Below are 27,753 nucleotides of genomic sequence, written 5' to 3'. Positions count from 1 at the left end.
CTTCCCCCCCCCCCTTGTGTGTGTGTGTGTGTGTGTGTGTGTGTGTGTGCATACTTGTCAACCTCCCCCACAGGCTACAGATGGAGAACGAGCTCCGCCAGCGAGAGAGAGAGCAAGAGCGCGAACGAGAGAAAGAAAGGGAGCGCGAGGCCGGGCTGGAACGAGAGCGGGAGAGGGAGAGAGAGAGAGAGAGAGAGAGAGAGAGGGAGGAGGAGAGAGAGAGAGAGCTGGACAGACAGAAGGAGAGGCAGAGGGAGAGACAGCAGCAGATGGTCCGAGCGGCCGAGAGCCACTACCTGGCTGAGCTGCAGGCTCGCAGGGCGCCGCCGGAGGACAGGACCAGGCCGGGGGAGAGGCTGACCCCGAACAGACCGGGTACACACACACACACACACACACTCATGTACACGTGCACGCATGCAGGCACATACACAACCAGATACTTGTACTTGTATTCTGTGTGTTACAATCTGGGCTCAGAGGGAAGCAACATGACGGAGGACAGTTGAACTTCCTGTTTGAAGATGTTCCGTTAGTCTTCAGTAGTTTATTACAGATGTGAATCAGAACCTTCTCGTCCTGCTGCGGTGAGGCCGAGGGATCCAGATGTTCAGTTAGTCTTCAGTAGTTTATTACAGATGTCATAGATGTGAATCAGAACCTTCTCGTCCTGCTGCTGTGAGGCCGAAGGATCCAGATGTTCAGTTAGTCTTCAGTAGTTTATTACAGATGTGAATCAGAACCTTCTCGTCCTGCTGCTGTGAGGCCGAGGGATCCAGATGTTCAGTTAGTCTTCAGTAGTTTATTACAGATGTGAATCAGAACCTTCTCGTCCTGCTGCTGTGAGGCCGAAGGATCCAGATGTTCAGTTAGTCTTCAGTAGTTTATTACAGATCTCATAGATGTGAATCAGAACCTCCACGTCCTGCGGCTGTGAGGCCGAGGGATCCAGATGTTCAGTTAGTCTTCAGTAGTTTATTACAGATGTCATAGATGTGAATCAGAACCTCCACGTCCTGCTGCTGTGAGGTTGAAGGATCCAGATGTTCAGTTAGTCTTCAGTAGTTTATTACAGATCTCATAGATGTGAATCAGAACCTCCACGTCCTGCGGCTGTGAGGCCGAGGGATCCAGATGTTCAGTTAGTCTTCAGTAGTTTATTACAGATGTCATAGATGTGAATCAGAACCTCCACGTCCTGCTGCTGTGAGGTTGAAGGATCCAGATGTTCAGTTAGTCTTCAGTAGTTTATTACAGATGTCATAGATGTGAATCAGAACCTTCTCGTCCTGCTGCTGTGAGGCTGAAGGATCCAGATGTTCAGTTAGTCTTCAGTAGTTTATTATTTGTGTACGAGATCTATCACAATCTGTTGAGCCGGTGTCACCCTGAGACCAACATGTCCACTCTGCAGATCAGATATCTCAAACTGTTGTGAAATCAGCTGAACGCGGTCAAACACTTCTGCTTTCATCACCGTGGGTTCGTGTGTGAAGGGAACTACATTTGCATTCTTCTGGGGGCTTCTCCTTCGACTAGATCGACATCAGGGACGCTCAATTAAATAAATTAAAATTACAATATTTGTTTAAGGTGAAATGTCAAAATACCATTTAAATGAAATACTGTGTCCTGCCTACACATCATGTTCTACAGACTTAAAGGGACTGTTTGTAACCTCTTCCATGTATAAATCATTGTGGGTCGGTGTCTCATGCGCGCTCACGTGAATAAGAAAAACATTCACGGTTTCCAACCTCCTGTGTTTGTCCAGATAAGATGAAGGACTCGGAGCACCCAGGCTTCCCAGCATCCAAAGCTCTGTCCCTGCAGCCTGGCCTTCACTCCTCCAGGGGCTCTATCCCACACCCTGTGCCCAGCCTGGTGCCCTCTCACCTGGGGAAGCATCACGCTGCTGCTGGCGGGCTCCACGGAGCTCTGGCAGCTGCCATGATGACTCAGAGGGCCAGCGAGGCGGCGTGGTTGACACGGCAACGAGGGCACGGGCAGGAGAGGGAGGGTCCGCTGGAGATGGGCCTCCGCTCACCTGGGAAAGGGGTGGAGCTGAGGAGAGACGGTCACAGGTGAACATGACTGAGACATGACAACAATTAGGTTTAGAAAATGATTTTATACTTCTGTGATGTCACTCAGTGGGTTTTACTTTGCTTTTTATTTCCTCAACAGAACCGGTTCAGTCCATCACAACCCCGGCAGCAAAGATGTAGCTCCCTGCCTCGGCGCTCCGCCTCCCCTCATCTCCCCTAAAGGTCCCCATCATCCTCCCGCCCCCCCGTCGACACTGTGGAACCCGGCCTCCCTCGTCGACACCCCCGCAGACTCCCGCAGAAAACTCAACCCCCCCACGCCGCCGAGTCGGCCGCCTCCAGGGCTGACCAGAGCCGACAGGCCCCCGCTGAGCTGGGGGGAGAAGCTGGAGGACGGAGGCAGGAGGAGGGCAGACGGCCCGGAGAGGTACGCCTCGCTGAGGGGAGCTACTTTACAAGAAGCAGGATCCTGGAACAAGGCAGAGCAGGACAGAGCCATCCAGAACCTCTACCACCGGCATCACATCGGTAACCTCCACCAGAGATCCTGTGTGCCTCTGTCTGGTCCCGGTACCGGGGGTCAGGCGGCCTCTCCGCCTCCGGTGAGGGAGCGACAGAGTCAGTCGGCCGACAGCGTGCTGGTGTATGACGAGGTCCTCCAGCAGCACCGCCGGCTGCTCAGCAAACTGGACCTGGAGGAGAAGAGGAGGAGGGAGGCCCGAGAGGGAGGTGAGCAGGAGGATGAAGAGCACAGAGGTGGAAAGAGAGGGGGGGGTAGACAGAAGAGATGACTACAGACTGGTTACGCCACCACTCTCTCTCTCTAGGGGTGTGGAAGAGCAACATAATAAAAAAAGTGAAACAGCAAATGAATGAGAACAATTAATAATTATTGTTGCACACAATAATTAAACAATCGATTTACAAATAGAAAACACAGGAAGCGCCGGCTCAGGGTGACCCCAACCTTAACCTTAACCTTAACCCTAACCCTAACCCTAACCCTCAGGGTGACCCCAACCTTAACCTTAACCTTAACCCTAACCCTAACCCTAACCCTCAGGGTGACCCTAACCCTAACCCTCAGGGTGACCCTAACCCTAACCCTCAGGGTGAATCAACGGCCAAAATAACAAACAAAACAACTTCTCAACCCAGTTCTAACTAAACCCTTTAAGAAAAGAAACTAAACCGAACTCCTGAACTCACAACGGGAGAAACCGGATTAAATCAGATGGCGGTTCCCCCCCACAGCTTCAGGATTAAAGTCCAATATATATACAAAGATAATGTAACTTGTGTTAGTCAATACAACGAGGGATTCAAGTCCAATATATATATATAAAGATACTACTTAAACTAAAGCTACACATGTTTACACCTGAACACACACAGGAAAAAGGCTACGGCTAACACGAGCTAAAGCACACTAATACCACTCTACACGTGGTCACTACTCTAACACCTCCTACACACAGTTTACAAGTACAACACGACATGCTGTAGAAAAGGTTGTTCTAGCAGGAGGATGGAAGCAAACACTGACTGCCATTGACCTCCTATCAGCTGTGTTTTTCTGGAAGTTAAATAGGCCGACCTGCCGTCCTCAGCCAATCTGCAGCGGCGACGTCATCAAAGGCCAGCCAATGGAAACCGTACCCATTAACACAGATCCTCTGAAACTAACGAGAGCTCTCATTCTCCATTAATTTAGCCACACCATTACCTGTACACAATTTATAAACACCATAAATACACATCAATAACAATACTCCTATAATCTCTCTCTTGCTCTCCTCTCACCAGGTTACTACTACGACCTGGACGAGTCCTACGATGAGAGTGACGAAGAGGACGTGAAAGCCCATTTAAGAAGAGTGACAGAACAGCCCCCCCTCAAACTGGAGGCGTCCTCAGAGGTGCATAAACACTCTTCATATATACATATACACATATACACATATATACATATATACATTTCTGTTGGAGTGATATTCACCTGCCCAAATGTGTCTCCTCAAAGAAAGTGGATTTCCTTGGTGTGTGTGGTTTGACCACGCTGGCCCATCGCGATGAGCTTCTGGGGCGAAAGAGGAGGAAGAGGAGGAGGATGATGAAAGAGCGCAGCCTCTCTCCGCCGGCCGTACGGGGCAAGAGAAAGGCCTCTTCACCTTCAACACCTGCAGCTCCTTTAACTACCCCGTACTCTGCTCAGCAGATGGACAGCAGCCCCCAACTGCACCAGAAGAAAGACTTCCTCCTCATGTTCAACCTCTCTCACGTCAGCCCTCAGCAGAGGAGAGGTACAGACCTGTTTACTACAGTACATCCTACACATCCTACACATCCTACACATCCTACACACATCCTACACGTCCTACACATCCTACACACATCCTACACATCCTACACATCCTGCACGTCCTACACACATCCTACACATCCTACACATCCTACACATCCTACACACATCCTACACATCCTACACGTCCTACACACATCCTACACATCCTATACATCCTACACATCCTACACACATCCTACACATCCTACACGTCCTACACATCCTACACACATCCTACACATCCTACACATCCTGCACGTCCTACACACATCCTACACATCCTACACATCCTACACATCCTACACACATCCTACACATCCTACACATCCTGCACGTCCTACACACATCCTACACATCCTACACATCCTACACACATCCTACACATCCTACACATCCTGCACGTCCTACACACATCCTACACATCCTACACATCCTACACATCCTACACACATCCTACACATCCTACACATCTTACACACATCCTACACATCCTACACGTCCTACACACATCCTACACATCCTACACATCCTACACACATCCTACACATCCTACACATCCTACACATCCTACACACATCCTACACATCCTACACATCCTACACATCCTACACATCCTACACATCCTATACACATCCTACACATCTTACACGTCCTACACACATCCTACACATCCTACACACATCCTACACATCCTACACGTCCTACACACATCCTACACATCCTACACATCCTACACATCCTACACGCTAGGAGGCTGTAGGAGGCCGTTGGAGGCCGTAGGAGGGCTGTAGGCCGTAGGAGGCCGCAGGAGGCTGTAGGAAGCTGTAGGAGGCTCTAGGAGGCCGTAGGAGGCCGTAGGAAGCCGTAGGAAGCCGTTGGAAGCTGTAGGAGGCTGTAGGAGGCTGTAGGAGGCTGCAGGAGGCTGCAGGAAGCTGTAGGAGGCTGTAGGAGGCTGCAGGAAGCTGTAGGAAGCTGTAGGAAGCTGTAGGAGGCAGTAGGAGGCTGCAGGAGGCTGTAGGAAGCTGTAGGAAGCTGTAGGAGGCAGTAGGAGGCTGCAGGAGGCTGTAGGAGGCTGTAGGAAGCTGTAGGAGGCAGTAGGAAGCTGTAGGAGGCTGTAGGAAGCTGTAGGAAGCTGTAGGAGGCTGTAGGAGGCTGTAGGAGGCTGTAGGAAGCTGTAGGAAGCTGTAGGAGGCTGTAGGAGGCTGTAGGAAGTTGTTGTTTAAGTTATTTATTGTTCATTACTTGCTTAGAGGGATGCAGGTGCATAATCAGCAGCTCATTTGCGCTCCCTCTCAATTTGTCTTTTAATTTCCTGTTATCCGTAAACATCGCCAGAAGACCTCGTTTACTGTAAACTACAGAAACCAGTTTTTGGATGAATATGGACATAAAATCTGGATGAAATGTGTATAAACCTCATGTTGATATTTGAAGGTGAAAGCTGGTAGAAACAGTGAAACGGATTCATTAAAGATGTGGTCATAGTCTGTCTGTGATGGTGTTGTAACTCAACTCACCCGTCTGCTGACCTTTTCCCATCAGTTCCTCGTTGCCAGTCAGTATTATATATAGATCTATATATATATAGATCTATATATATATATATTTGAAGAGCTATTCTCAGATATGAATGACGGCTGATCTCATTCTGTGTTTCTGTGTGTAGATAAGGAGAGGACGGAGGAGCTGCTGAGGGCCATTCAGAAGAAGACTGTGACATTAGACACACTCCGATATAATCCTTTACCTCCGTGTAGCAGCCCTCCTGCTTCCTCAGCTGGTGAGACACACACACACACACACACACACACACACACACACACACACACAGTTATATAAATGTAGATAAAGATGATTTCTAAGGAAGTGTATAATCTGTTTTTAGGTGACTCGTCATTAGCTCCTCTGCCGAGTCAATCAAATGGCCATCCGTACCCGGACTCTCCCAGCCCGTCACCTCCCTACTCACACAGACCCAAACACCCCCCCCACAACGACACATTCAAACCCTCCGTGGACGCCCACGGGGCCCGCGGCCCTCCACCCTCGGCCCCCCGTCACGAGAAGGCTGAATTTATGGAAGCTCAGCCAAACAGGAAGCTGCAGAACGGCGTCATGGCTTCTCCGCAGAGAAAGGAGCCCAACGCCGTGCAGAACGGGCGCAGTCGGCCCTGGGAGAGGTTCACACCCGAGGCCTTCGCTCAGCACTTCCACCAGGCCGTGCTGCAGTCCACACACAGCACGCTGCACAGCAAAGGTCAGCCACCCGCTCCCAGAGCTGCATGACCATTACACTCCATTTGAATTTTAAAATGACGATGTCCTGCCACCTAGTGGTGTTCACGTGTTATATCCTCACAGTTAAGATGAATATTAGTAACCATAATGGCTCCTTATGAGCTACTGAACACTGACACGGCCTTTTTGTCTCACTCAAGGAGTCTCACATTGTGTCCCAGAGGCCAGCGTGAAGGCCGAGCGCTCGCTGCCTCACAACGCTTCTCAACTGAAGAGTTCACCTCTGAACCAAGCCGCTCAGCACGCACACATCAACGGCCATCACTTCCATCCCCTCGTAGCCAGCAGGGACGCTCCGGGACCGCGGGAACACCTGTCTGATGAGGACGAGGAAGAGTCTGGTCAGGAGGAGGAAGATGAGGAGGAGGAGATGGAAGAAGCTCCGAGGAAGTGGCAGGGCATTGAAGCTATCTTTGAGTCCTACCAGGAGTACGTGGACGGTGAGTCACAGACATGATTAGATGTTATTAGATGTTACAAGTCTTTATATTGCTGTAGTAGAGTTATGAAAAATCAGGTGGACGTTTTGATGTAAACAATAAAAAAAGTGAAGCTTTCGTCGGGGGCCCAGATATTCTTGTTAGAGGGCCAGATTTGGCCCTCTGGCCGCTGTTTGCCTCCCACAGGACTCCCCTATCCTATCAGAGGTAGGATGGATGTAATGTGTGGTTTGTCTCTGCAGAGTGGAGTCTAGAGCGGCAGGTTCTCCACGGTCAGTGTAAAAGACTGGAAACACAGAACTACAACCTGACCAGGACTGCAGAGCAGCTCTCTCTCACCATGGGGGTGAGTATCTGAGACCACATCTGCATGCACATCTGTGTACTTTCATCTTTTAATTATCTGTTTGTACTTCCTGTGTGTACTTCCTGTGTGTACGTCCTGTGTGTACGTCCTGTGTGTACGTCCTGTGTGTACTTCCTGTGTGTACTTCCTGTGTGTACGTGATGCATGTTAAAGCCGGGGCTCTGTAATGAGAGATGTGTCCGTCCTTCGTTTGTCAGGATCTGGTGAGTCAGAGGCAGAAGGTGAGGGAGGAGAGGGAGATGCTGCAGGCCCAGCTCGAGCACTTCAGGAGGTGTTTGACGCTACCCAACATTCAGTGGGGCAGGGGGCAGTTCAACGGGCACACGCCGAGGTGACCTCTGACCTCGACTCACTGGCGGATACGCCTCTGACGGCGAAGGAACAGTAACAAGAACAAGACGGACTGGAGCCAGACCACTCTCTGCACTACAAGCACTTGAAGGAGCCGGTCCTCGTCTTGTTCCACCCGTCTGGCCAATCAGTGATGTCACCTGTCTGGTTCCGGATCCAACTGATGACCTGCCAACGGTAGCGGTGAACCACGGTGACCACATAGCTCTCTCTCATTCTGCCTCTGGACTGTAACAACACTGTGGAGGTGAATCAGCAGTAACGCTAACCGCACCCTCTAGTCCCCGACTTAGCTTTAAGGACTCTCCACCACTTAGCTCGTAGCAGATCAACTTCTACATAAACTGATGAGACGAATCACTCGGCACACATCTGTAGCCTCTCTGGACGGCGGTGAGAAGAGACCGAGCGTGCAGCGGTCACTCGGCCGATACTCAGAGAATGAAAATGGAGTCGAGGAATCAAAGCACACCTCAGGCCTTAAACATGATGGGATGCACTTGAAGAGGAATTGGAGAAAACACTTGAGCGTCCTCTGTGTGGTGTGATGTCGTAGTTGTCTACTTAGCACCGTGTGACGGACCGAGCAGCAAAGCTTCTGCAGAGGATAGGAAACGTCTAAAAGATAGTATCTATATAATGGCAAAATGGTATCGATGAAGTTTTTTGAGGTTTAATAAAGTTTCCATTGGTAATGTCACTTGTGATAGACAAAGACTTTTTGTATGTTTTAACCATTTCTTGTGGGAAGCCATATGTTCTGTTTGAACTGCTGCTGGTCAGAATAAAACATGTTTAGAAGATGAAGGACGTTAGAGGACGTTAGAGGACGTTAGAGGACGTTAGAGGACAGTTATGTGATGTTATGTGATGTCAAAATGTTTGGGGGTTGACCGAGATGCACTGGGGGGGGGACAACATAGCAGATGTTATCAAGTTGTCATGACGATTGCTCAGATGGTTTATCCCTCCACATGCCTATAAATGTTGATAAACTTGAAGATATTTTTAAAAGGCATTTTGCAACATGTTCTTAAGAATCAGTAAAACTACAGTCAACTTTTCGACATGCTGTCCAACCTCACAGTTGTTTTCTCCTCTCTGAAGGGGATTTCTTATGGCATTATTTAGAAAAACTAAGTTAAATGATTTTGTCAAGGAAACGAAAAAGCCAAATTATAATTCATTCCATTTCTGGACTGTCAGAACCGATGAACGATTTCTTTTCTCTTGATACTCAGAGAGCACTTGAAGCAGATCTCGAACTGTTTCTGGGTGACAGTAACATCAGAATGGCACTCTCCCTCTGTGGATAACAGAAATACACCTTGTCTTTCTCTTTTGATGAGATTTATTTTTGCTCCTCTCCCTCTGAATATTAATATATTATATATAATATATTAATATATAGTCCCAGGAGCTCGTCCCTACAAGCACAAGCTAGTAAGAACCCTTCCTGCGTCACCTGTTCAGTCTCCTCAGACTCGCTGTGAAATCCTGCATATTTGTTTCAATCATTGTCATGTAATGTATTATTTGGGCTGTATAATTGTGATGAATTATTTATTAACATATATTGCTGTACATTCTGATGGAAATTTACATTAAAATATTTGTAAAATGTCATTTATCTGATACATCTTTAACTTCACTCTCATTAACTATCAGGTCCATGTTTTCCTTAATTCACATTGTAGTTAATTAATAGGTATTCTGAGGAATGCCATGTCTGTCTTCTTTGGTTCAAAATATGCTCACAAATCTCAAATGGGTGTTAAACTGGGTTGAGATCAACACTGCGTTCCTGTCCCCATACTATCATACTATTTTACTACTACTTTAAAACAACATGTAGTTTGTTCTCATACACAGAATGTCAAATACAGTATGCCCATAAATACCAGGATGTCCGTCTACATCTGTTCACATTTTGCAGTATGTAAGTAGCAGTATGTAGCATATGCAGTATGGATATATGAACAGAGTTCAAGGTGAAATGTTATAATGAAGTATTACGTCCCAACTGTATGCATACTGCATGCAGGAGTTCATACTTTTTAAGAGCAGCTGCATATGTACTAATAGTAAAAAGAACAAGTATGCGTAGTATGTGTCTGTGAAGGCTTTAACATCTGATCCACTTTATTTTTCATCAAACCAGTCAATGACCTCTTGTGTCATGTGGACGGGAGTATTGTCATCCTGGAGAATACCACGCTCATCAAGATAGAAAGGTCTCAACGTGGGATAAAAGCAGTGCTGGAAAGTAACTAAGTACATTTACTCAGGTACTGCACTGAAGTACAATTTTGAGGCACTTGCCCCTCACTTGAGTTTTCCATTTTATGCTACTTTATACTTCCACATACCAAGAGAAAACATTGTATGTTTTACTTCACTACGTTTATATGACAGCTATACGTATACTGTATATATATATATATAAACTGGAAAAACAAAGTTAGTAAACTTGTGTTTGGTGGATTATTTCTCTGTTGTTACAATGCTAATGGTCATTGTATTTTACATGGTTGGAAAGCCTGTTTATTTACCTTCGCAATGATGTCCAACTTGTAAGGATCATGCATTTGTGGGATGAGCAGCACAGCTGATTATGTGGGGAGCGCCCAAGAAAAATGTTCCAAAATGGTCCGTCAATGGTAAACAGTGTATTCTCCTGTTGGTGTTGACTCTTGTTGTGAGTTGTTTGGTGGATTGGATGATTTAACTCTCTATCAGTAACAAGGAACAAACAAGACATATTGGCTATTTTACACTTTATTCATTGAATCCACCGTCAGGAGCCTCAGTAGAGGTGGAAGATCCATACGCAGCCACAACAGCTTGGCACCTCCTCCTCATGCTGGTCACCAACCTGGTCACACGTTGCTGTGGGATGGAGCTCCATTCCTCAACCAGGATTGGTTGCAGGTCAGCCAGCGTGGTTGTGTTGGTCACTCTAACACGTACAGCACGCCCAAGCTGATCCCACAAGTGTTGAATTGGGTTGAGGTGTGGACTCTTGGCAGGCCGTTCCATTCTCTCTACTCCCACATTGTGGAGGTAGTCTGTGATAACCCTGGCTCTGTGGGGGGGGCGTTGTTTCTTAGAGGATGAAGTTAGGTCCCAGATTGTGGAGATATGGGATCGCCACTGGCTGCAGAATCTCATCCCGATATCTCACTGCATTGAGATGGCCTTCAATGATGACAAGCCTTGTTTTGCCAGTGAGGGAGATGCCGCCCCCTCCCCCCCCCCACACCATGACACAGCCCCCACCAGAAGCTGTTACTCCATCGGTTCAACAATCAGCATAGCGTTCTCCACGTCGTCTCCATACTTTGACCTGCCATCCAACTTTGGCAGACAGAACCTGGACTCATCACTGAACATGACATTCCCCCACATGTTCAGGTTCCATTGTCTGTGTTGTCGACACCAGCGCAAACGGGCCTGACGGTGAAGGGCAGTCATTGCAGGCTTCCTGGTAGCCTTATGAGAATACACTGTTTACCGTTGGAAGAGCATTTTGGAACATTTTTCTTGGGCGCTACCCACATAATCAGCTGTGCTGCTCATCCCACAAATGCATGATCCTTACAAGTTGGACATCATTGCGAAGGTCAATAAACAGGCTTTCCAACCATGTAAAATACAATGACCATTAGCATTGTAACAACAGAGAAATAATCCACCAAACACAAGTTTAACAACTTTGTTTTTCCAGTATATATATATATATATATATATATAAGGTGTTTTCAATGACCCTGGCTGATTACACCTCTATAGTCAGGTGAACGTTGGGTGGAGCTATGCAGGGAATTATTACGTGATTTCACCAAATTGGTTGCACTAAGAATGATAACTGGGTAAGTGTCCCCGTCCCAGCAGGTTCAACAAAACCAACATAGCGGTTGTAACAATGGATGGAAGCATTGTTTGCTTGCAGGGCCCATCCTGAATAATGAGAACTTTTGACACTCTAGGTACTTTTCTGAGACCTTTTACACTGTAATGTTGCTATTTATACTGAAGTAAAGCATCTAAATCCTTCCTCCACTACTGGATCAAAGTGATCAGTTACAATCACTTTGTGTTGATTTCCCTGTGTCTCATAGCTCAGAACCACCAGAACCCAACCCTGGGTCCAGCCTTCAGGCATGTGCTCGCGCTGTAGTCTCTGTTCCTGTTCAGTTCCAGTCACACAGATTTATCAGCTTTAATCCACTGAGCAGTCCTTGTGACTGAAGCTCCTGTGGCCCAACAATGATCTCTCTCTGTAAAGTCACTGAGATCTTTTCTTCTTTAAAGGGACTGTTTGTAAGTCCTAATTAAAGCTCAACACTGTTATACATCAGTTAATTCCTTAATTGTGTGACACAGTGCTCGTGTACGGATCATCTGCGTTTGTTCCTCCTCTCGTTTATTCAGGTTTTTCATCAGAAGGAACATGGATGAGAAGTATTGTACAATCACCAGCAGCTTTATTTCACAGGCTTATTCAATATCCACACAAAGACATGAAATGAAAGAAATACATAAAGTAAAACAAACGATGCATCGTGTAGATTAAGGAGACATAGTTGAGTTCCAAGTAGAAAAGGAGTGATTGTGCAGGACATGGAGCAACATCACACCGTGTAGACAGATATCTAGTCTGGATAAAGAAGCACCATGTGACAGACTAAAGGCTGACTCTCATGGAAATGTCCAGAAGCTATTCACATGGGTTCTGGATGACTATCAGCAGGAAGTCGTTCTCTGCAGAGACATAAAAGAAGAGAAGACGTTGGATACAGATGTAGTGAAAGCTGTTGTGAGTTACAGCTGTAGACTGAGGTCACATTAAATGTTTGTTTCAGTGGTCTAACTACACACTCACCTGGTGCAACCAGGATCTCGTGTTTCTTGGAGCGGATGCGGAGGAAGGTGAGGTCATTCTGAGGGTCGATGTCCCTCACGGTGCTCCTCGCCTTCATGGTGAGGTGGCGAAGAAGTCCTGCGTACTGGACCGTTGTGGAGTTATCTAAAGTAGTTCTGATGGGAATACCTGAAGAGATCAAACCGTTTACAACCTGTATAGTATCTTATACCTGCTGTTAACAACAGAGAACAGGCTTACCTTCTGCATTGACTACTATGGTTCCAATCACACCTTTATGGGCTTCGATCCTCTTCAGTGTTTCCTCAACTTCAGCCTGCAGGACACGAAGACATGAAGGAAGATATTCAATAAAACACACACTCATGAAATGTATAAAAGATATTAAGAAAATAAACAGCAACTTTAAGGATGTTTGATCTGGTTTCAGGTTAGTGCCAGTAAAGTCATTTAAATGACTTTATTATAGCTAGATAATATCATTGATGCAGTCAGGTCATTTCTGGTTATCTGCGTTAATATAAACATGAATAATTCAATTCAATTTATTTTATTTTTATATAGCGTCAAATCATAACAGAAGTTATCTGGAGAGGCTTTATATATAGAGCAGGTCTTAGACTGGACACCAGAGTAATCAGTTAATCATAAAGAGACATGATGAATATAGATATGAGGAGACACTGAAGGGAACTAAAAACAGAATAGAATAGAATAGAATAGCTTTATTGCCATTGTATTAAATACAACGAGATTCACAGTTGCCACTTCTGGTCAGTGCTTTAAAACAAATACTTGACAAGACGAGGCAGATAAAACATCTAACAGGTAAAACACACACAGTTATAAAGTAAATAAAACAGCTGAAGTAGATATAATAAATAAATAGAAACAGAAGTGTTACACTAGAGGTATAAAATATAAAATAGATGTAATGTAGACATAGGTAATGGCTCTTGTAGAATAGGTAGAGGAGATAGGAGGAGATGTAATAAATACAATGTAAACAAAGTTGCACTTGAGGTGTTCAGTATATTAAGGTGTTCAGTATGTTGAGGTGTTCAGTATATTGAGGTGTGCAGTATATTGAGGTGTTCAGTATGTTGAGGTGTTCAGTATATTGAGGTGTTCAGTATATTGAGGTGTTCAGTATGTTGAGGTGTTCAGTATATTCAGGTGTTCAGTATATTGAGGTGTGCAGTATATTGAGGTGTTCAGTATATTGAGGTGTGCAGTATATTGAGGTGTTCAGTATATTGAGGTGTGCAGTATGTTGAGGTGTTCAGTATGTTGAGGTGTTCAGTATATTGAGGTGTTCAGTATATTGAGGTGTTCAGTATGTTGAGGTGTTCAGTATATTGAGGTGTTCAGTATATTGAGATGTTCAGTATATTGAGGTGTGCAGTATATTGAGGTGTTCAGTATATTGAGGTGTTCAGTATGTTGAGGTGTTCAGTATATTGAGGTGTTCAGTATATTGAGGTGTTCAGTATATTGAGGTGTTCAGTATGTTGAGGTGTTCAGTATATTGAGGTGTTCAGTATATTGAGGTATGCAGTATATTGAGGTGTTCAGTATATTGAGATGTTCAGTATATTGAGGTGTGCAGTATATTGAGGTGTGCAGTATGTTGAGGTGTTCAGTATGTTGAGGTGTTCAGTATGTTGAGGTGTTCAGTATATTGAGGTGTTCAGTATATTGAGGTGTGCAGTATATTGAGGTGTTCAGTATATTGAGGTGTTCAGTATATTGAGTTGTTCAGTATATTGAGGTGTTCAGTATATTGAGATGTTCAGTATATTGAGGTGTTCAGTATATTGAGGTGTTCAGTATATTGAGATGTTCAGTATGTTGAGGTGTTCAGTATGTTGAGGTGTTCAGTATGTTGAGGTGTTCAGTATATTGAGGTGTTCAGTATATTGAGATGTTCAGTATGTTGAGGTGTTCAGTATATTGAGATGTTCAGTATATTGAGGTGTTCAGTATGTTGAGGTGTTCAGTATATTGAGGTGTTCAGTATGTTGAGGTGTTCAGTATATTGAGGTGTTCAGTATATTGAGGTGTTCAGTATGTTGAGGTGTTCAGTATATTGAGATGTTCAGTATACTGAGGTGTTCAGTATATTGAGGTGTTCAGTATATTGAGGTGTTCAGTATGTTGAGGTGTTCAGTATATTGAGATGTTCAGTATGTTGAGATGTTCAGTATGTTGAGGTGTTCAGTATATTGAGGTGTTCAGTATATTGAGATGTTCAGTATATTGAGATGTTCAGTATGTTGAGGTGTTCAGTATATTGAGGTGGTCAGTATGTTGAGGTGTTCAGTATATTGAGGTGTTCAATATGTTGAGATGTTCAGTATGTTGAGATGTTCAGTATATTGAGATGTTCAGTATGTTGAGATGTTCAGTATGTTGAGATGTTCAGTATATTGAGATGTTCAGTATATTGAGATGTTCAGTATGTTGAGATGTTCAGTATATTGAGATGTTCAGTATATTGAGATGTTCAGTATATTGAGATGTTCAGTATGTTGAGATGTTCAGTATATTGAGATGTTCAGTATATTGAGATGTTCAGTATATTGAGATGTTCAGTATATTGAGATGTTCAGTATGTTGAGATGTTCAGTATATTGAGATGTTCAGTATATTGAGATGTTCAGTATATTGAGATGTTCAGTATATTGAGGTGTTCAGTATGTTGAGGTGTTCAGTATATTGAGATGTTCAGTATACTGAGATGTTCAGTATATTGAGATGTTCAGTATATTGAGGTGTTCAGTATATTGAGATGTTCAGTATGTTGAGATGTTCAGTATGTTGAGATGTTCAGTATGTTGAGATGTTCAGTATATTGAGATGTTCAGTATGTTGAGATGTTCAGTATATTGAGATGTTCAGTATGTTGAGATGTTCAGTATGTTGAGATGTTCAGTATATTGAGATGTTCAGTATATTGAGATGTTCAGTATGTTGAGATGTTCAGTATATTGAGATGTTCAGTATGTTGAGATGTTCAGTATGTTGAGATGTTCAGTATATTGAGATGTTCAGTATATTGAGATGTTCAGTATGTTGAGGTGTTCAGTATATTGAGATGTTCAGTATATTGAGATGTTCAGTATATTGAGATGTTCAGTATGTTGAGATGTTCAGTATGTTGAGGTGTTCAGTATATTGAGATGTTCAGTATGTTGAGGTGTTCAGTATATTGAGATGTTCAGTATATTGAGATGTTCAGTATGTTGAGATGTTCAGTATATTGAGATGTTCAGTATATTGAGATGTTCAGTATGTTGAGGTGTTCAGTATATTGAGATGTTCAGTATATTGAGGTGTTCAGTATATTGAGATGTTCAGTATATTGAGATGTTCAGTATATTGAGGTGTTCAGTATATTGAGATGTTCAGTATATTGAGATGTTCAGTATATTGAGATGTTCAGTATATTGAGGTGTTCAGTATGTTGAGATGTTCAGTATATTGAGATGTTCAGTATATTGAGATGTTCAGTATATTGAGATGTTCAGTATATTGAGGTGTTCAGTATATTGAGATGTTCAGTATGTTGAGATGTTCAGTATATTGAGATGTTCAGTATATTGAGATGTTCAGTATATTGAGATGTTCAGTATATTGAGATGTTCAGTATATTGAGGTGTTCAGTATGTTGAGGTGTTCAGTATATTGAGGTGTTCAGTATATTGAGGTGTTCAGTATATTGAGGTGTTCAGTATATTGAGATGTTCAGTATATTGAGATGTTCAGTATGTTGAGATGTTCAGTATATTGAGATGTTCAGTATATTGAGATGTTCAGTATGTTGAGATGTTCAGTATATTGAGATGTTCAGTATGTTGAGATGTTCAGTATATTGCATCACGGATACATTGCACAGATAAATGGATGACATTCAGTTAACTTACGTGTTCAGTTGTTGCCATGTTGTCTGAGAGTCTCTCTGAGTCTGATCCATGGACTGTTCCGTCTTCTCTCTCTGCGTCCTCAGTCTGTCTCCTCACACTAACCTCCTGCTCTCTGCGCGTCTCTCTGTTGCCCAGAGAAACGGAAGTGTCGTCAGACGCAGTCGGAAGTGATCCGGGTATCGGTTCAGGCTGTGAGCTGTGAGGAGCTGAAGCTGAGTTTAGCTGTGTATCTGTGTTCCTCTCTGTGTGACTGAGTGAAGTGACTGAGTGAAGTGACTGAGTGAAGTGACTGAGTGAAGTGACTGAGTGAAGTGACTGAGTGAAGATGCCGGAGCTCGCGGTGGAAAACGTGGTGGTTCATCCGCTGGTGCTGCTCAGCGTGGTGGATCACTTCAACAGGTCAGTCTGGTTCTGTTCAGAGTGTTTCTATAAAGGTTAGAAGATGACATGACCAGAAGAACAACGCTGCTAAGCTAAGCTAGGCTAGGCTAGGCTAACGTTAGCTTAGCCTAGCTTAGCCCTGCTGAGTCAGAGCCCCGTACACACTGAATGAAGACATCACCACTGAGCTAGCGGCTAGTTAGCTCACTGAGCTAGCGGCTAGTTAGCTCACTGAGCTAGCGGCTAGTTAGCTCAGTGAGCTAGCGGCTAGTTAGCTCACTGAGCTAGCGGCTAGTTAGCTCAGTGAGCTAGCGGCTAGTTAGCTCAGTGAGCTAGCGGTTAGTTAGCTCAGTGAGCTAGCGGCTAGTTAGCTCAGTGAGCTAGCGGCTAGTTAGCTCAGTGAGCTAGCGGCTAGTTAGCTCAGTGAGCTAGCGGTTAGTTAGCTCAGTGAGCTAGCGGCTAGTTAGCTCAGTGAGCTAGCAGTGTAGGTCATCTATAGCTGGTGTTCAGACACACACAGGTTACTGTGTTCAGCTGAACATGATCAGTAGATCAGCAGGTTGGTGGTTCAACTGATATAAAGATATAATCTGATTTCATCAGCGATGATAACATGCAGATTAGCATTAGCTTTAGCATTAGCTTTAGCATTAGCTTAGCTTCAGATCAGATCAGATGGATCTGTATTCATCCTCTGGAGGAGATTCAGTCAAAGCAGCAACATCATCAAACATCATGAACACAGTGAAGCAGGACAGGTATACAGGTATACAGGTATACAGACATACAGACATTATAAACACAGTAATAGAGATGTAAACAGAGTGAACAGGTGAACAGTCCGTCAATCAATACATGTAGTATGTAGAATAAGACCTCCTCACTGACTGCTGGTGTTATATGGACCTGTGTTAGTGTTACATGGACCTGTGTTAGTGTTACATGGACCTGTGTTAGTGTTACATGGACCTGTGTTAGTGTTACATGGACCTGTGTTAGTGTTACATGGACCTGTGTTAGTGTTAGATGGACCTGTGTTAGTGTTACATGGACCTGTGTTAGTGTTACATGGACCTGTGTTAGTGTTACATGGACCTGTGTTAGTGTTACATGGACCTGTGTTAGTGTTATATGGACCTGTGTTAGTGTTACATGGACCTGTGTTAGTGTTATATGGACCTGTGTTAGTGTTACATGGACCTGTGTTAGTGTTACATGGACCTGTGTTAGTGTTACATGGACCTGTGTTAGTGTTAGATGGACCTGTGTTAGTGTTACATGGACCTGTGTTAGTGTTACATGGACCTGTGTTAGTGTTAGATGGACCTGTGTTAGTGTTAGATGGACCTGTGTTAGTGTTAGATGGACCTGTGTTAGTGTTAGATGGACCTGTGTTAGTGTTAGATGGACCTGTGTTAGTGTTACATGGACCTGTGTTAGTGTTACATGGACCTGTGTTAGTGTTAGATGGACCTGTGTTGTGTTCTCTGTGTATATAGTACCAGTGTAAACCTGTGTTCTGCCGGTCTGGTTTATCTCATCTCATTGCCTCTCAGATGGCCCACTGGTCACCTCCTAGTCAGCAGGTCTACCCAGGTCTGATAGGAGGTCTGATAGGAGGTCTGATAGGAGGTCTGATTATAGGAGGTCTGATTATAGGAGGTCTGATAGGAGGTCTGATAGGAGGTCTGATTATAGGAGGTCTGATAGGAGGTCTGATAGGAGGTCTGATTATAGGAGGTCTGATTATAGGAGGTCTGATAGGAGGTCTGATAGGAGGTCTGATAGGAGGTCTGATAGGAGGTCTGATAAGAGGTCTGATTATAGGAGGTCTGATAGGATGTCTGATAGGAGGTCTGATTATAGGAGGTCTGATAGGATGTCTGATAGGAGGTCTGATTATAGGAGGTCTGATAGGAGGTCTGATAGGAGGTCTGATAGGAGGTCTGATAGGAGGTCTGATTATAGGAGGTCTGATTATAGGAGGTCTGATAGGAGGTCTGATTATAGGAGGTCTGATAGGAGGTCTGATAGGAGGTCTGATTATAGGAGGTCTGATTATAGGAGGTCTGATTATAGGAGGTCTGATAGGAGGTCTGATTATAGGAGGTCTGATTATAGGAGGTCTGATAGGAGGTCTGATAGGAGGTCTGATAGGAGGTCTGATTATAGGAGGTCTGATAGGATGTCTGATAGGAGGTCTGATTATAGGAGGTCTGATAGGATGTTAGGATGTTGTGTAGTTACAGTTGAAGGAAAGTGAGAAAGAGGTGATCTAATATTTGCTAATGTGTCATTTCACAACACGAGTCCAGTTAGTTCTGTTAAAAGCAGAGTTTGTTAATGAAGTCTGGTCTGGAACTGAACCCCTGAACAGCTGATCTCTATTCTGACACACTGGACATCCAGTCATCACCTCTTACTGGCATTAAATGATAGACAAATAGTTGAGTGTAGTTGGTCACTAGCTGGTGTTCCAACACAGTCAGGTTAAACTGTGTTGAACTGAACATGAATCAGTAGATCAGCAGGTTAGTGGTTGAACTGATATAATCTGGTAATTTTTTCATTAGCAATGACAACATGAAGATTAGCATTAGCTTAGCTTCCAGTAGATTCAACATTCAAGAGTTTTATTTGCCATTATCATCTATAAGTTCACCTACAGTAAGTTCATGTGAATTGTGATCAGTTTACATCGAGTCAGCTTTAAGAAAAGAAAAGGTAGAAAAGACACTACAAGGTAATTACAGAACAGAATAAGTAGCACATTCAACTCAACATAATAAATAAATACATTATTAAAATATAAAACTCCCTCAGTGTAGTCAATAAACTAAACTACCCTCTGCATAGGAACAATACCCCCACAATACTAATATACAGTATATGTATATATACATATATATACATATACTGTGTATATATATATATATATATATATATATATATATATATATTATTATTTTTTAATATCATATATGCTCCATGAGTTAAAAGAACTTGTAACTCTCATAAAAAATAATTAAAAAAATAAATAATGAATATATTTCAGAGTATTGCTCAGTGGAAGGCAGCCTGTTGCACAGCATTACAGTCCATTCAGTTCAGGTGAACTGTGTGTCAGTGATGGTAAAGAGGTGTGGAGGGGTATTAGTGTCTCTCTTTAACGTCCTTTACCACCAGTCTGATTGTAGCTGGAAGAAAAAGGTGTTGTGAAACCAGAGCTGCTCTGTGAGGGGAGATGCTCTCTGGACTGTGGAGCCTCAGGTTGAGTCCTGATTCCCTCCACCTGAACACAGAGAGAGAGCTGGGTGGTGTTCCACCTGAACACAGAGAGAGCTGGGTGGTGTTCCACCTGAACACAGAGAGAGAGCTGGGTGGTGTTCCACCTGAACAGAGAGAGAGCTGGGTGGTGTTCCACCTGAACACAGAGAGAGCTGGGTGGTGTTCCACCTGAACACAGAGAGAGAGCTGGGTGGTGTTCCACCTGAACAGAGAGAGAGCTGGGTGGTGTTCCACCTGAACACAGAGAGAGCTGGGTGGTGTTCCACCTGAACACAGAGAGAGCTGGGTGGTGTCTGTCCTTCAGGAGCAGCCTAGCATCAGGTCTAAAGGTGTTTCTGAGTCATGTTGTTCACTGCTGACTGAAGTCAGATCAGATTAACGAGACGATGTGTATTTCTCTCTCCAGGATAGGAAAAGTTGGCAATCAGAAGCGAGTGGTGGGAGTCCTTCTGGGATCATGGCAGAAAAAAGTTCTTGACGTCTCAAATAGTTTTGCAGGTGAGTGACATGGTGAGAGACATGGTGACATGGAGACATGGTGACATGGTGACATGGTGAGTGACATGGTGAGAGACATGGTGACATGGAGACATGGTGACATGGTGACATGGTGAGTGACATGGTGAGAGACATGGTGACATGGAGACATGGTGACATGGTGAGAGACATGGTGACATGGTGAGTGACATGGTGACATGGTGAGTGACATGGTGAGAGACATGGTGACATGGAGACATGGTGACATGGTGACATGGTGAGTGACATGGTGAGAGATATGGTGACATGGAGACATGGTGACATGGTGAGAGACATGGTGACATGGTGAGTGACATGGTGAGAGACATGGTGACATGGTGAGTGACATGGTGAGAGACATGGTGACATGGAGACATGGTGAGTGACATGGTGAGAGACATGGTGACATGGTGACATGGTGAGAGACATGGTGAGAGACATGGTGACATGGTGAGTGACATGGTGAGAGACATGGTGACATGGTGAGAGACATGGTGACATGGAGACATGGTGACATGGTGAGAGACATGGTGACATGGTGAGAGACATGGTGACATGGTGACATGGTGAGAGACATGGTGACATGGTGAGTGACATGGTGACAGACATGGTGAGTGACATGGTGACATGGTGAGAGACATGGTGACATGGTGACATGGTGGGTGACATGGTGACATGGTGAGAGACATGGTGACATGGTGAGAGACATGGTGACATGGTGACATGGTGAGAGACATGGTGACATGGTGAGTGACATGGTGACATGGTGACATGGTGAGTGACATGGTGACATGGTGACATGGTGAGTGACATGGTGACATGGTGACATGGTGAGAGACATGGTGACATGGTGAGAGACATGGTGACATGGTGACATGGTGAGTGACATGGTGACATGGTGACATGGTGAGTGACATGGTGACATGGTGAGTGACATGGTGACATGGTGACATGGTGAGTGACATGGTGACATGGTGACATGGTGAGTGACATGGTGACATGGTGGGTGACATGGTGAGAGACATGGTGACATGATGACATGGTGAGTGACATGGTGACATGGTGAGTGACATGGTGACATGGTGAGAGACATGGTGACATGGTGAGAGACATGGTGACATGGTGACATGGTGAGAGACATGGTGACATGATGACATGGTGACAGCATTTGGAGGATTTGGGAGAAACAGGTTCACAATAATATAATAAAGGGAAATAGAACCATTAGAGTTTAGTCTCTAGTGTTAAAGGGGAATAGAACCATTAGAGTTTAGTCTCTAGTGTTAAAGGGGAATAGAACCATTAGAGTTTAGTCTCTAGTGTTAAAGGGGAATAGAACCATTAGAGTTTAGTCTCTAGTGTTAAAGGGGAATAGAACCATTAGAGTTTAGTCTCTAGTGTTAAAGGGGAATAGAACCATTAGAGTTTAGTCTCTAGTGTTAAAGGGGAATAGAACCATTAGAGTTTAGTCTCTAGTGTTAAAGGGAAATAGAACCATTAGAGTTTAGTCTCTAGTGATAAAGGGGAATAGAACCATTAGAGTTTAGTCTCTAGTGATAAAGGGAAATAGAACCATTAGAGTTTAGTCTCTAGTGTTAAAGGGGAATAGAACCATTAGAGTTTAGTCTCTAGTGTTAAAGGGGAATAGAACCATTAGAGTTTAGTCTCTAGTGTTAAAGGGAAATAGAACCATTAGAGTTTAGTCTCTAGTGTTAAAGGGGAATATAACCATTAGAGTTTAGTCTCTAGTGTTAAAGGGGAATAGAACCATTAGAGTTTAGTCTCTAGTGATAAAGGGGAATAGAACCATTAGAGTTTAGTCTCTAGTGATAAAGGGAAATAGAACCATTAGAGTTTAGTCTCTAGTGTTAAAGGGGAATAGAACCATTAGAGTTTAGTCTCTAGTGATAAAGGGAAATAGAACCATTAGAGTTTAGTCTCTAGTGTTAAAGGGGAATAGAACCATTAGAGTTTAGTCTCTAGTGTTAAAGGGAAATAGAACCATTAGAGTTTAGTCTCTAGTGTTAAAGGGGAATAGAACCATTAGAGTTTAGTCTCTAGTGATAAAGGGGAATAGAACCATTAGAGTTTAGTCTCTAGTGTTAAAGGGGAATAGAACCATTAGAGTTTAGTCTCTAGTGATAAAGGGAAATAGAACCATTAGAGTTTAGTCTCTAGTGTTAAAGGGGAATAGAACCATTAGAGTTTAGTCTCTAGTGTTAAAGGGAAATAGAACCATTAGAGTTTAGTCTCTAGTGTTAAAGGGGAATAGAACCATTAGAGTTTAGTCTCTAGTGATAAAGGGGAATAGAACCATTAGAGTTTAGTCTCTAGTGTTAAAGGGGAATAGAACCATTAGAGTTTAGTCTCTAGTATGTTACAAACTGTTAAAAGACTGGATCTTTCACTGCTGATGATGTCCCCAGCAGGATGTGTTATCTGACCCTCCCTGCACACTAAATACTCACATCTTTCAAACTTCATGCTCTCAGTTTGTAATGCAGGCCTTCTGTTATAAATGTGTGTTCTTAAATCCTAAACCAAGATCACCAACGGCATCATCAGAGTTTATAAGACCTTAGAGAGCTCCCTTCAGAGCCACAGAAAACATCACACAGTTGTTTTCTCAGGCGGGTAAAACCAGTGGAGGGCCCCGTTTATATTTTCATACATCACACAGCATCTTACTGTGGTTCATAACTACTACAACACTTTATGGGTTCATAACTACTACAACACTTTATGGGTTCATAACTACTACAACACTTTATGGGTTCATAACTACTACAACACTTTATGGATTCATAACTGCTACAACACTTTATGGATTCATAACTGCTACAACACGTTATGGATTCATAACTGCTACAACACTTTATGGATTCATAACTGCTACAACACTTTATGGGTTCATAACTACTACAACACTTTATGGGTTCATAACTACTACAACACTTTATGGGTTCATAACTACTACAACACTTTATGGGTTCATAACTACTACAACACTTTATGGGTTCATAACTACTACAACACTTTATGGATTCATAACTACTACAACACTTTATGGGTTCATAACTACTACAACACTTTATGGGTTCATAACTACTACAACACTTTATGGGTTCATAACTACTACAACACTTTATGGGTTCATAACTACTACAACACTTTATGGGTTCATAACTACTACAACACTTTATGGATTCATAACTGCTACAACACTTTATGGGTTCATAACTACTACAACACTTTATGGGTTCATAACTACTACAACACTTTATGGGTTCATAACTACTACAACACTTTATGGGTTCATAACTGCTACAACACGTTATGGATTCATAACTGCTACAACACTTTATGGATTCATAACTGCTACAACACTTTATGGGTTCATAACTACTACAACACTTTATGGGTTCATAACTGCTACAACACTTTATGGGTTCAGAACTGCTACAACACTTTATGGATTCATAACTGCTACAACACTTTATGGATTCATAACTGCTACAACACTTTATGGGTTCATAACTGCTACAACACTTTATGGATTCATAACTGCTACAACACTTTATGGGTTCATAACTGCTACAACACTTTATGGATTCATAACTGCTACAACACTTTATGGATTCATAACTGCTACAACACTTTATGGATTCATAACTGCTACAACACTTTATGGGTTCATAACTGCTACAACACTTTATGGGTTCATAACTGCTACAACACTTTATGGGTTCATAACTGCTACAACACTTTATGGGTTCATAACTGCTACAACACTTTATGAAGGGAAAATTCACACACACATTTATTTTAAATGTCAGGAAAGTCTGCCACAGACAATTTCTGTCAATTCATTGTCAGTGTTCCTTTACAGTGCCATTTGACGAGGATGACAGAGACGACTCCGTGTGGTTCCTGGATCATGACTACTTGGAGAACATGTATGGCATGTTCAAGAAAGTTAATGGTAAGGCACTGAACTACGTCTGCCTGATTCAGTTGTGTTCTATGTGATGGTGCTGCCCTGGTTTTCTATCTGTGAATAACTGTCTTCCCTGGTTTTCAGCCAGAGAAAGAATAGTGGGATGGTACCACACAGGACCCAAGTTACATAAAAATGACATTGCCATCAATGAGCTCATCAAGCAGTACTGTACCAACTCGGTATGTAACTGGTTTCCTCTGCTTTGTGGTCATGTGTTGTGACATCACCTTGTTCTATAAGTTACTAATATGTTTGTCATCCTACCAGGTGTTAGTCATCATAGATGTGAAGCCCAAAGACCTCGGTCTACCTACAGAAGCATACATCTCTGTGGAGGAGATCCATGATGTAAGTGAATCGTGGATCGCATTGAAGCAGATAGAATAACCGTTGTTTCCAAAGTGTTTGTGCTGAGCATTGATTTATTGAATCATAAATGACATAATAACCCAGTTTGGGTTTCCTGGACACAAGTCTGGTGATTCTCAATGAAATAGGTTTAGTGATTACTCTTCATATGTAATCTGTCCACAAGGTCAACTGGACGACCTTTGAAGAGCTAAAGGTTGTTAGAAAGTATTCCCAGTGGAAGGTGACAGTCTGTACTGCAGTGTTCTCATCCTGTTCCATCTGTTGCTTTCAAACACCTCACTGAGGCTTTTCTTTTTAGGGGTTTTTGTATGTTGGTTGAAAACAGGCATTATCTTCATTAGTTTCATTGTTGTCATTTCCTCTTTACAGGATGGAACTCCAACATCCAAGACATTTGAACACGTCACCAGTGAGATTGGAGCTGAGGAAGCGGAGGAAGTGGGTGTGGAGCATCTGCTCAGGTACCAAACAGACCTTTGATTCACACACTTTGCTACGCTGGTAAACATGGAATAACCCTTTTAGTCACAACAGTAAATACTTGTGGTTTCACTACTGAGTAGAAATGGTGCTTCAACTTTACTCTAATCACCAAATGTCCTAAGACATACTGATGAAATGATCAACACTGTAAACTCTTCACATCTCATTCACACTCATTCACTTGTCATCCGCTACATCCCATAATACAGAGACATCAAGGATACCACCGTGGGCACTCTGTCGCAACGGATCACAAACCAGGTTCACGGCCTGAAGGGACTCAACTCCAAGCTGTTGGACATCCGCTCTTACCTGGAGAGAGTGACGGCAGGGAAACTCCCCATCAACCACCAGATCATCTACCAGCTGCAGGACGTCTTCAACCTGCTGCCAGACGTCAACCTACTGGTACGGTCTTTCTGTTGATTTACAGGAGTCACTGGAGGGAAATCAGTGTCTTTTGAATTACAGTTATTGAAATATAGTTTATTTTATTATTTATCTTATGGTATGTGACTTTGAGAGCTATATATATGTATATTTATGAATATATTGAAACATTAGTACACTTGTTATGTTATAAATTCTGTACAATTACAACTACAGCACAATTTACAATGAGTTCAGTGAACCAAACGGAGGAGAGGAAAACAAAGATCTGAACAGAAAACATGAAATCCTCTCTGACTGAGCAGCTTCTCAGTTTGTCCTCTGGAGGGCAAAGTGAGTCAGATTGAGTGACAGGCAGCCCTCCAGCACCTCAGATGTTTACCAGCATCAACTGTAGCTCCGAACAAAGACATCTGTCCACCGGGGTCCTATTTAGAGTATATTCTTCCATTCCATCGTTTTTTAAAAATGTAATTCAGTTATCTAGTTTTATTAATTCTTGGACGCCGTCCTGTGATTAACCAGCATAACTGCATCTAGTCTAGTTTATTATTATTATTATTATTATTATTATTATTATTTTTCCTTTATCCTTGTTCATTTCATATCATATGAACATGATGCGTGTTGTTGTGTTTCTGAATATGATCATATCATATGAACATGATGTGTGTTGTTGTGTTGCTGAATATGATCATATCATATGAACACGTGTGTTGTTGTGTTTCTGAATATGATCATATCATATCATATGAACATGATGCGTGTTGTTGTGTTGCTGAATCTTCTGCTTGTCTCTGCAGGAGTTCACCAAAGCCTTCTACCTGAAGACCAACGACCAGATGCTGGTGGTGTACCTGGCCTCGCTCATCCGCTCCGTGGTGGCTCTTCACAACTTGATCAACAACAAGATTTCCAACCGAGACGCAGAGAAGAAGGAAGGACAGGAGAAGGAGGAAGGCAAGAAAGAGAAGAAAGACGACAAAGAGAAAAAAGATGATAAGGACAAAGACAAGGAGAAGGAGAAAGCTGATGGTGCCAAGAAAGACGAGAAGAAGAAGAAATGAGTGTTGTCTCTCTTTCAGGTCTTCTCTCACATCATGCCGTCTTCCTCCGAGTGGTGCTCTACTTTCTGCCCACAGTCACAGCTCTGCATGTGGGTCTCCGGCTAAAAGTAGGACTCTATATGGGGAACGGTGTCATATGAGACCTGGCCTCAGGGTCACAAGTGTCCCTCATAAAGACTGTTATTATCGTACAGAGATCTTCGGTGTTCTGAACTATGACAACATGTTTATTCTGTTTTCATAGTTGCCATGCTCCTGATGTTGTACAACAGCTGGAGTTTCTTTTTTCTAAGATGGAAAAAAACTGTTTTGTTTCTGTATCACTCATTAAATATGGATCAGATTAAAAATGGGCTGTTTTTTTTGCAGTTTTCTCTGTTTTTATTTGATCTGTCTAAATTTAGAAATGGTTGGTAAGTTGTTGTATAATAGAAACGCCTGAAGACAGATGAACTGATTCTATTGATACTGTCAAAAACTAAACAGTGAACAGGCGGTGTGTGTGTGTGAGTGTGTGTGATATTCCCCACAGGGCAGTATGAACTCAGTGATGCTCAGATCTCCAAATTCTAGACTGAATGAGGATGAGTTCTGTTA

The 27,753-nt window shown here is 43.2% G+C and overlaps 4 protein-coding genes across 7 annotated transcripts; 3 read left to right on the top strand and 1 right to left on the bottom strand.

Moving 5' to 3' along the window:
• LOC119486726 (genetic suppressor element 1-like) lies at positions 1-8,390 on the top strand. Its single transcript, XM_037767041.1, has 10 exons — positions 1-375; positions 1,775-2,084; positions 2,188-2,777; positions 3,855-3,967; positions 4,072-4,351; positions 6,059-6,172; positions 6,278-6,649; positions 6,831-7,130; positions 7,373-7,476; positions 7,695-8,390. The coding sequence occupies exons 1-10, from the start codon at positions 81-83 to the stop codon at positions 7,830-7,832; spliced, it is 2,616 nt and encodes an 871-aa protein (XP_037622969.1). The 5' UTR covers positions 1-80; the 3' UTR covers positions 7,833-8,390.
• On the top strand, positions 8,380-27,524 carry psmd7 (proteasome 26S subunit, non-ATPase 7). Of its 3 annotated transcripts, none has more exons than XM_037767044.1 (9): positions 8,380-8,390; positions 16,972-17,058; positions 20,735-20,826; positions 24,734-24,826; positions 24,926-25,023; positions 25,112-25,192; positions 25,586-25,677; positions 25,909-26,107; positions 26,893-27,524. In XM_037767044.1, the coding sequence occupies exons 2-9, from the start codon at positions 16,985-16,987 to the stop codon at positions 27,154-27,156; spliced, it is 993 nt and encodes a 330-aa protein (XP_037622972.1). In that variant the 5' UTR covers positions 8,380-8,390; positions 16,972-16,984; the 3' UTR covers positions 27,157-27,524. The 3 variants fall into 3 exon arrangements, with proteins under 3 accessions (XP_037622972.1, XP_037622970.1, XP_037622971.1); XM_037767042.1 differs by lacking the exon at positions 8,380-8,390 and adding an exon at positions 16,769-16,905 and having other exon boundaries at positions 16,971-17,058; XM_037767043.1 differs by lacking the exon at positions 8,380-8,390 and adding an exon at positions 16,803-16,905 and having other exon boundaries at positions 16,958-17,058.
• On the bottom strand, positions 12,316-16,777 carry LOC119486729 (dynein light chain roadblock-type 2). Its single transcript, XM_037767048.1, has 4 exons — positions 16,660-16,777; positions 12,974-13,049; positions 12,734-12,901; positions 12,316-12,612 (listed from the first exon to the last, which is right to left on the bottom strand). Exons 1-4 carry the CDS (start codon positions 16,675-16,677, stop codon positions 12,569-12,571), a joined length of 306 nt encoding a protein of 101 aa, XP_037622976.1. The 5' UTR covers positions 16,678-16,777; the 3' UTR covers positions 12,316-12,568.
• Positions 17,558-19,835, top strand: LOC119486728 (glycine-rich cell wall structural protein-like). Of its 2 annotated transcripts, none has more exons than XM_037767046.1 (2): positions 17,558-17,959; positions 18,528-19,835. In XM_037767046.1, exon 2 carries the CDS (start codon positions 18,597-18,599, stop codon positions 19,269-19,271), a length of 675 nt encoding a protein of 224 aa, XP_037622974.1. In that variant the 5' UTR covers positions 17,558-17,959; positions 18,528-18,596; the 3' UTR covers positions 19,272-19,835. The 2 variants fall into 2 exon arrangements, with proteins under 2 accessions (XP_037622974.1, XP_037622975.1); XM_037767047.1 differs by having other exon boundaries at positions 17,558-19,164; positions 19,240-19,835.
• Positions 27,525-27,753: the final 229 nt, after the last annotated feature.

Source organism: Sebastes umbrosus, chromosome 4 (assembly GCF_015220745.1).
Source record: "Sebastes umbrosus isolate fSebUmb1 chromosome 4, fSebUmb1.pri, whole genome shotgun sequence".
NCBI lineage: Eukaryota > Metazoa > Chordata > Actinopteri > Perciformes > Sebastidae > Sebastes > Sebastes umbrosus.
Note: the sequence above shows the minus strand (reverse complement) of the source record. Positions and strands in the feature narration are given on the sequence as shown.

Excerpts from the sequence above, each read along its gene's own strand:
- LOC119486726 (XM_037767041.1), top strand. The coding sequence starts at position 81 with ATGGAGAACGAGCTCCGCCAGCGAGAGAGAGAGCAAGAGCGCGAACGA. Across the intron at positions 2,085-2,187 it reads CTGAGGAGAGACGGTCACAG|AACCGGTTCAGTCCATCACA; the intron begins GTGAACATGACT and ends TTTCCTCAACAG. Across the intron at positions 6,650-6,830 it reads CAGCACGCTGCACAGCAAAG|GAGTCTCACATTGTGTCCCA; the intron begins GTCAGCCACCCG and ends GTCTCACTCAAG.
- LOC119486729 (XM_037767048.1), bottom strand. Across the intron at positions 12,902-12,973 it reads CATAGTAGTCAATGCAGAAG|GTATTCCCATCAGAACTACT; the intron begins GTAAGCCTGTTC and ends TGATCTCTTCAG. Across the intron at positions 12,613-12,733 it reads CGAGATCCTGGTTGCACCAG|AGAACGACTTCCTGCTGATA; the intron begins GTGAGTGTGTAG and ends ATGTCTCTGCAG.
- psmd7 (XM_037767044.1), top strand. The coding sequence starts at position 16,985 with ATGCCGGAGCTCGCGGTGGAAAACGTGGTGGTTCATCCGCTGGTGCTG. Across the intron at positions 20,827-24,733 it reads CGTCTCAAATAGTTTTGCAG|TGCCATTTGACGAGGATGAC; the intron begins GTGAGTGACATG and ends GTTCCTTTACAG. Across the intron at positions 24,827-24,925 it reads CATGTTCAAGAAAGTTAATG|CCAGAGAAAGAATAGTGGGA; the intron begins GTAAGGCACTGA and ends CCTGGTTTTCAG.
- LOC119486728 (XM_037767046.1), top strand. The coding sequence starts at position 18,597 with ATGGCCCACTGGTCACCTCCTAGTCAGCAGGTCTACCCAGGTCTGATA.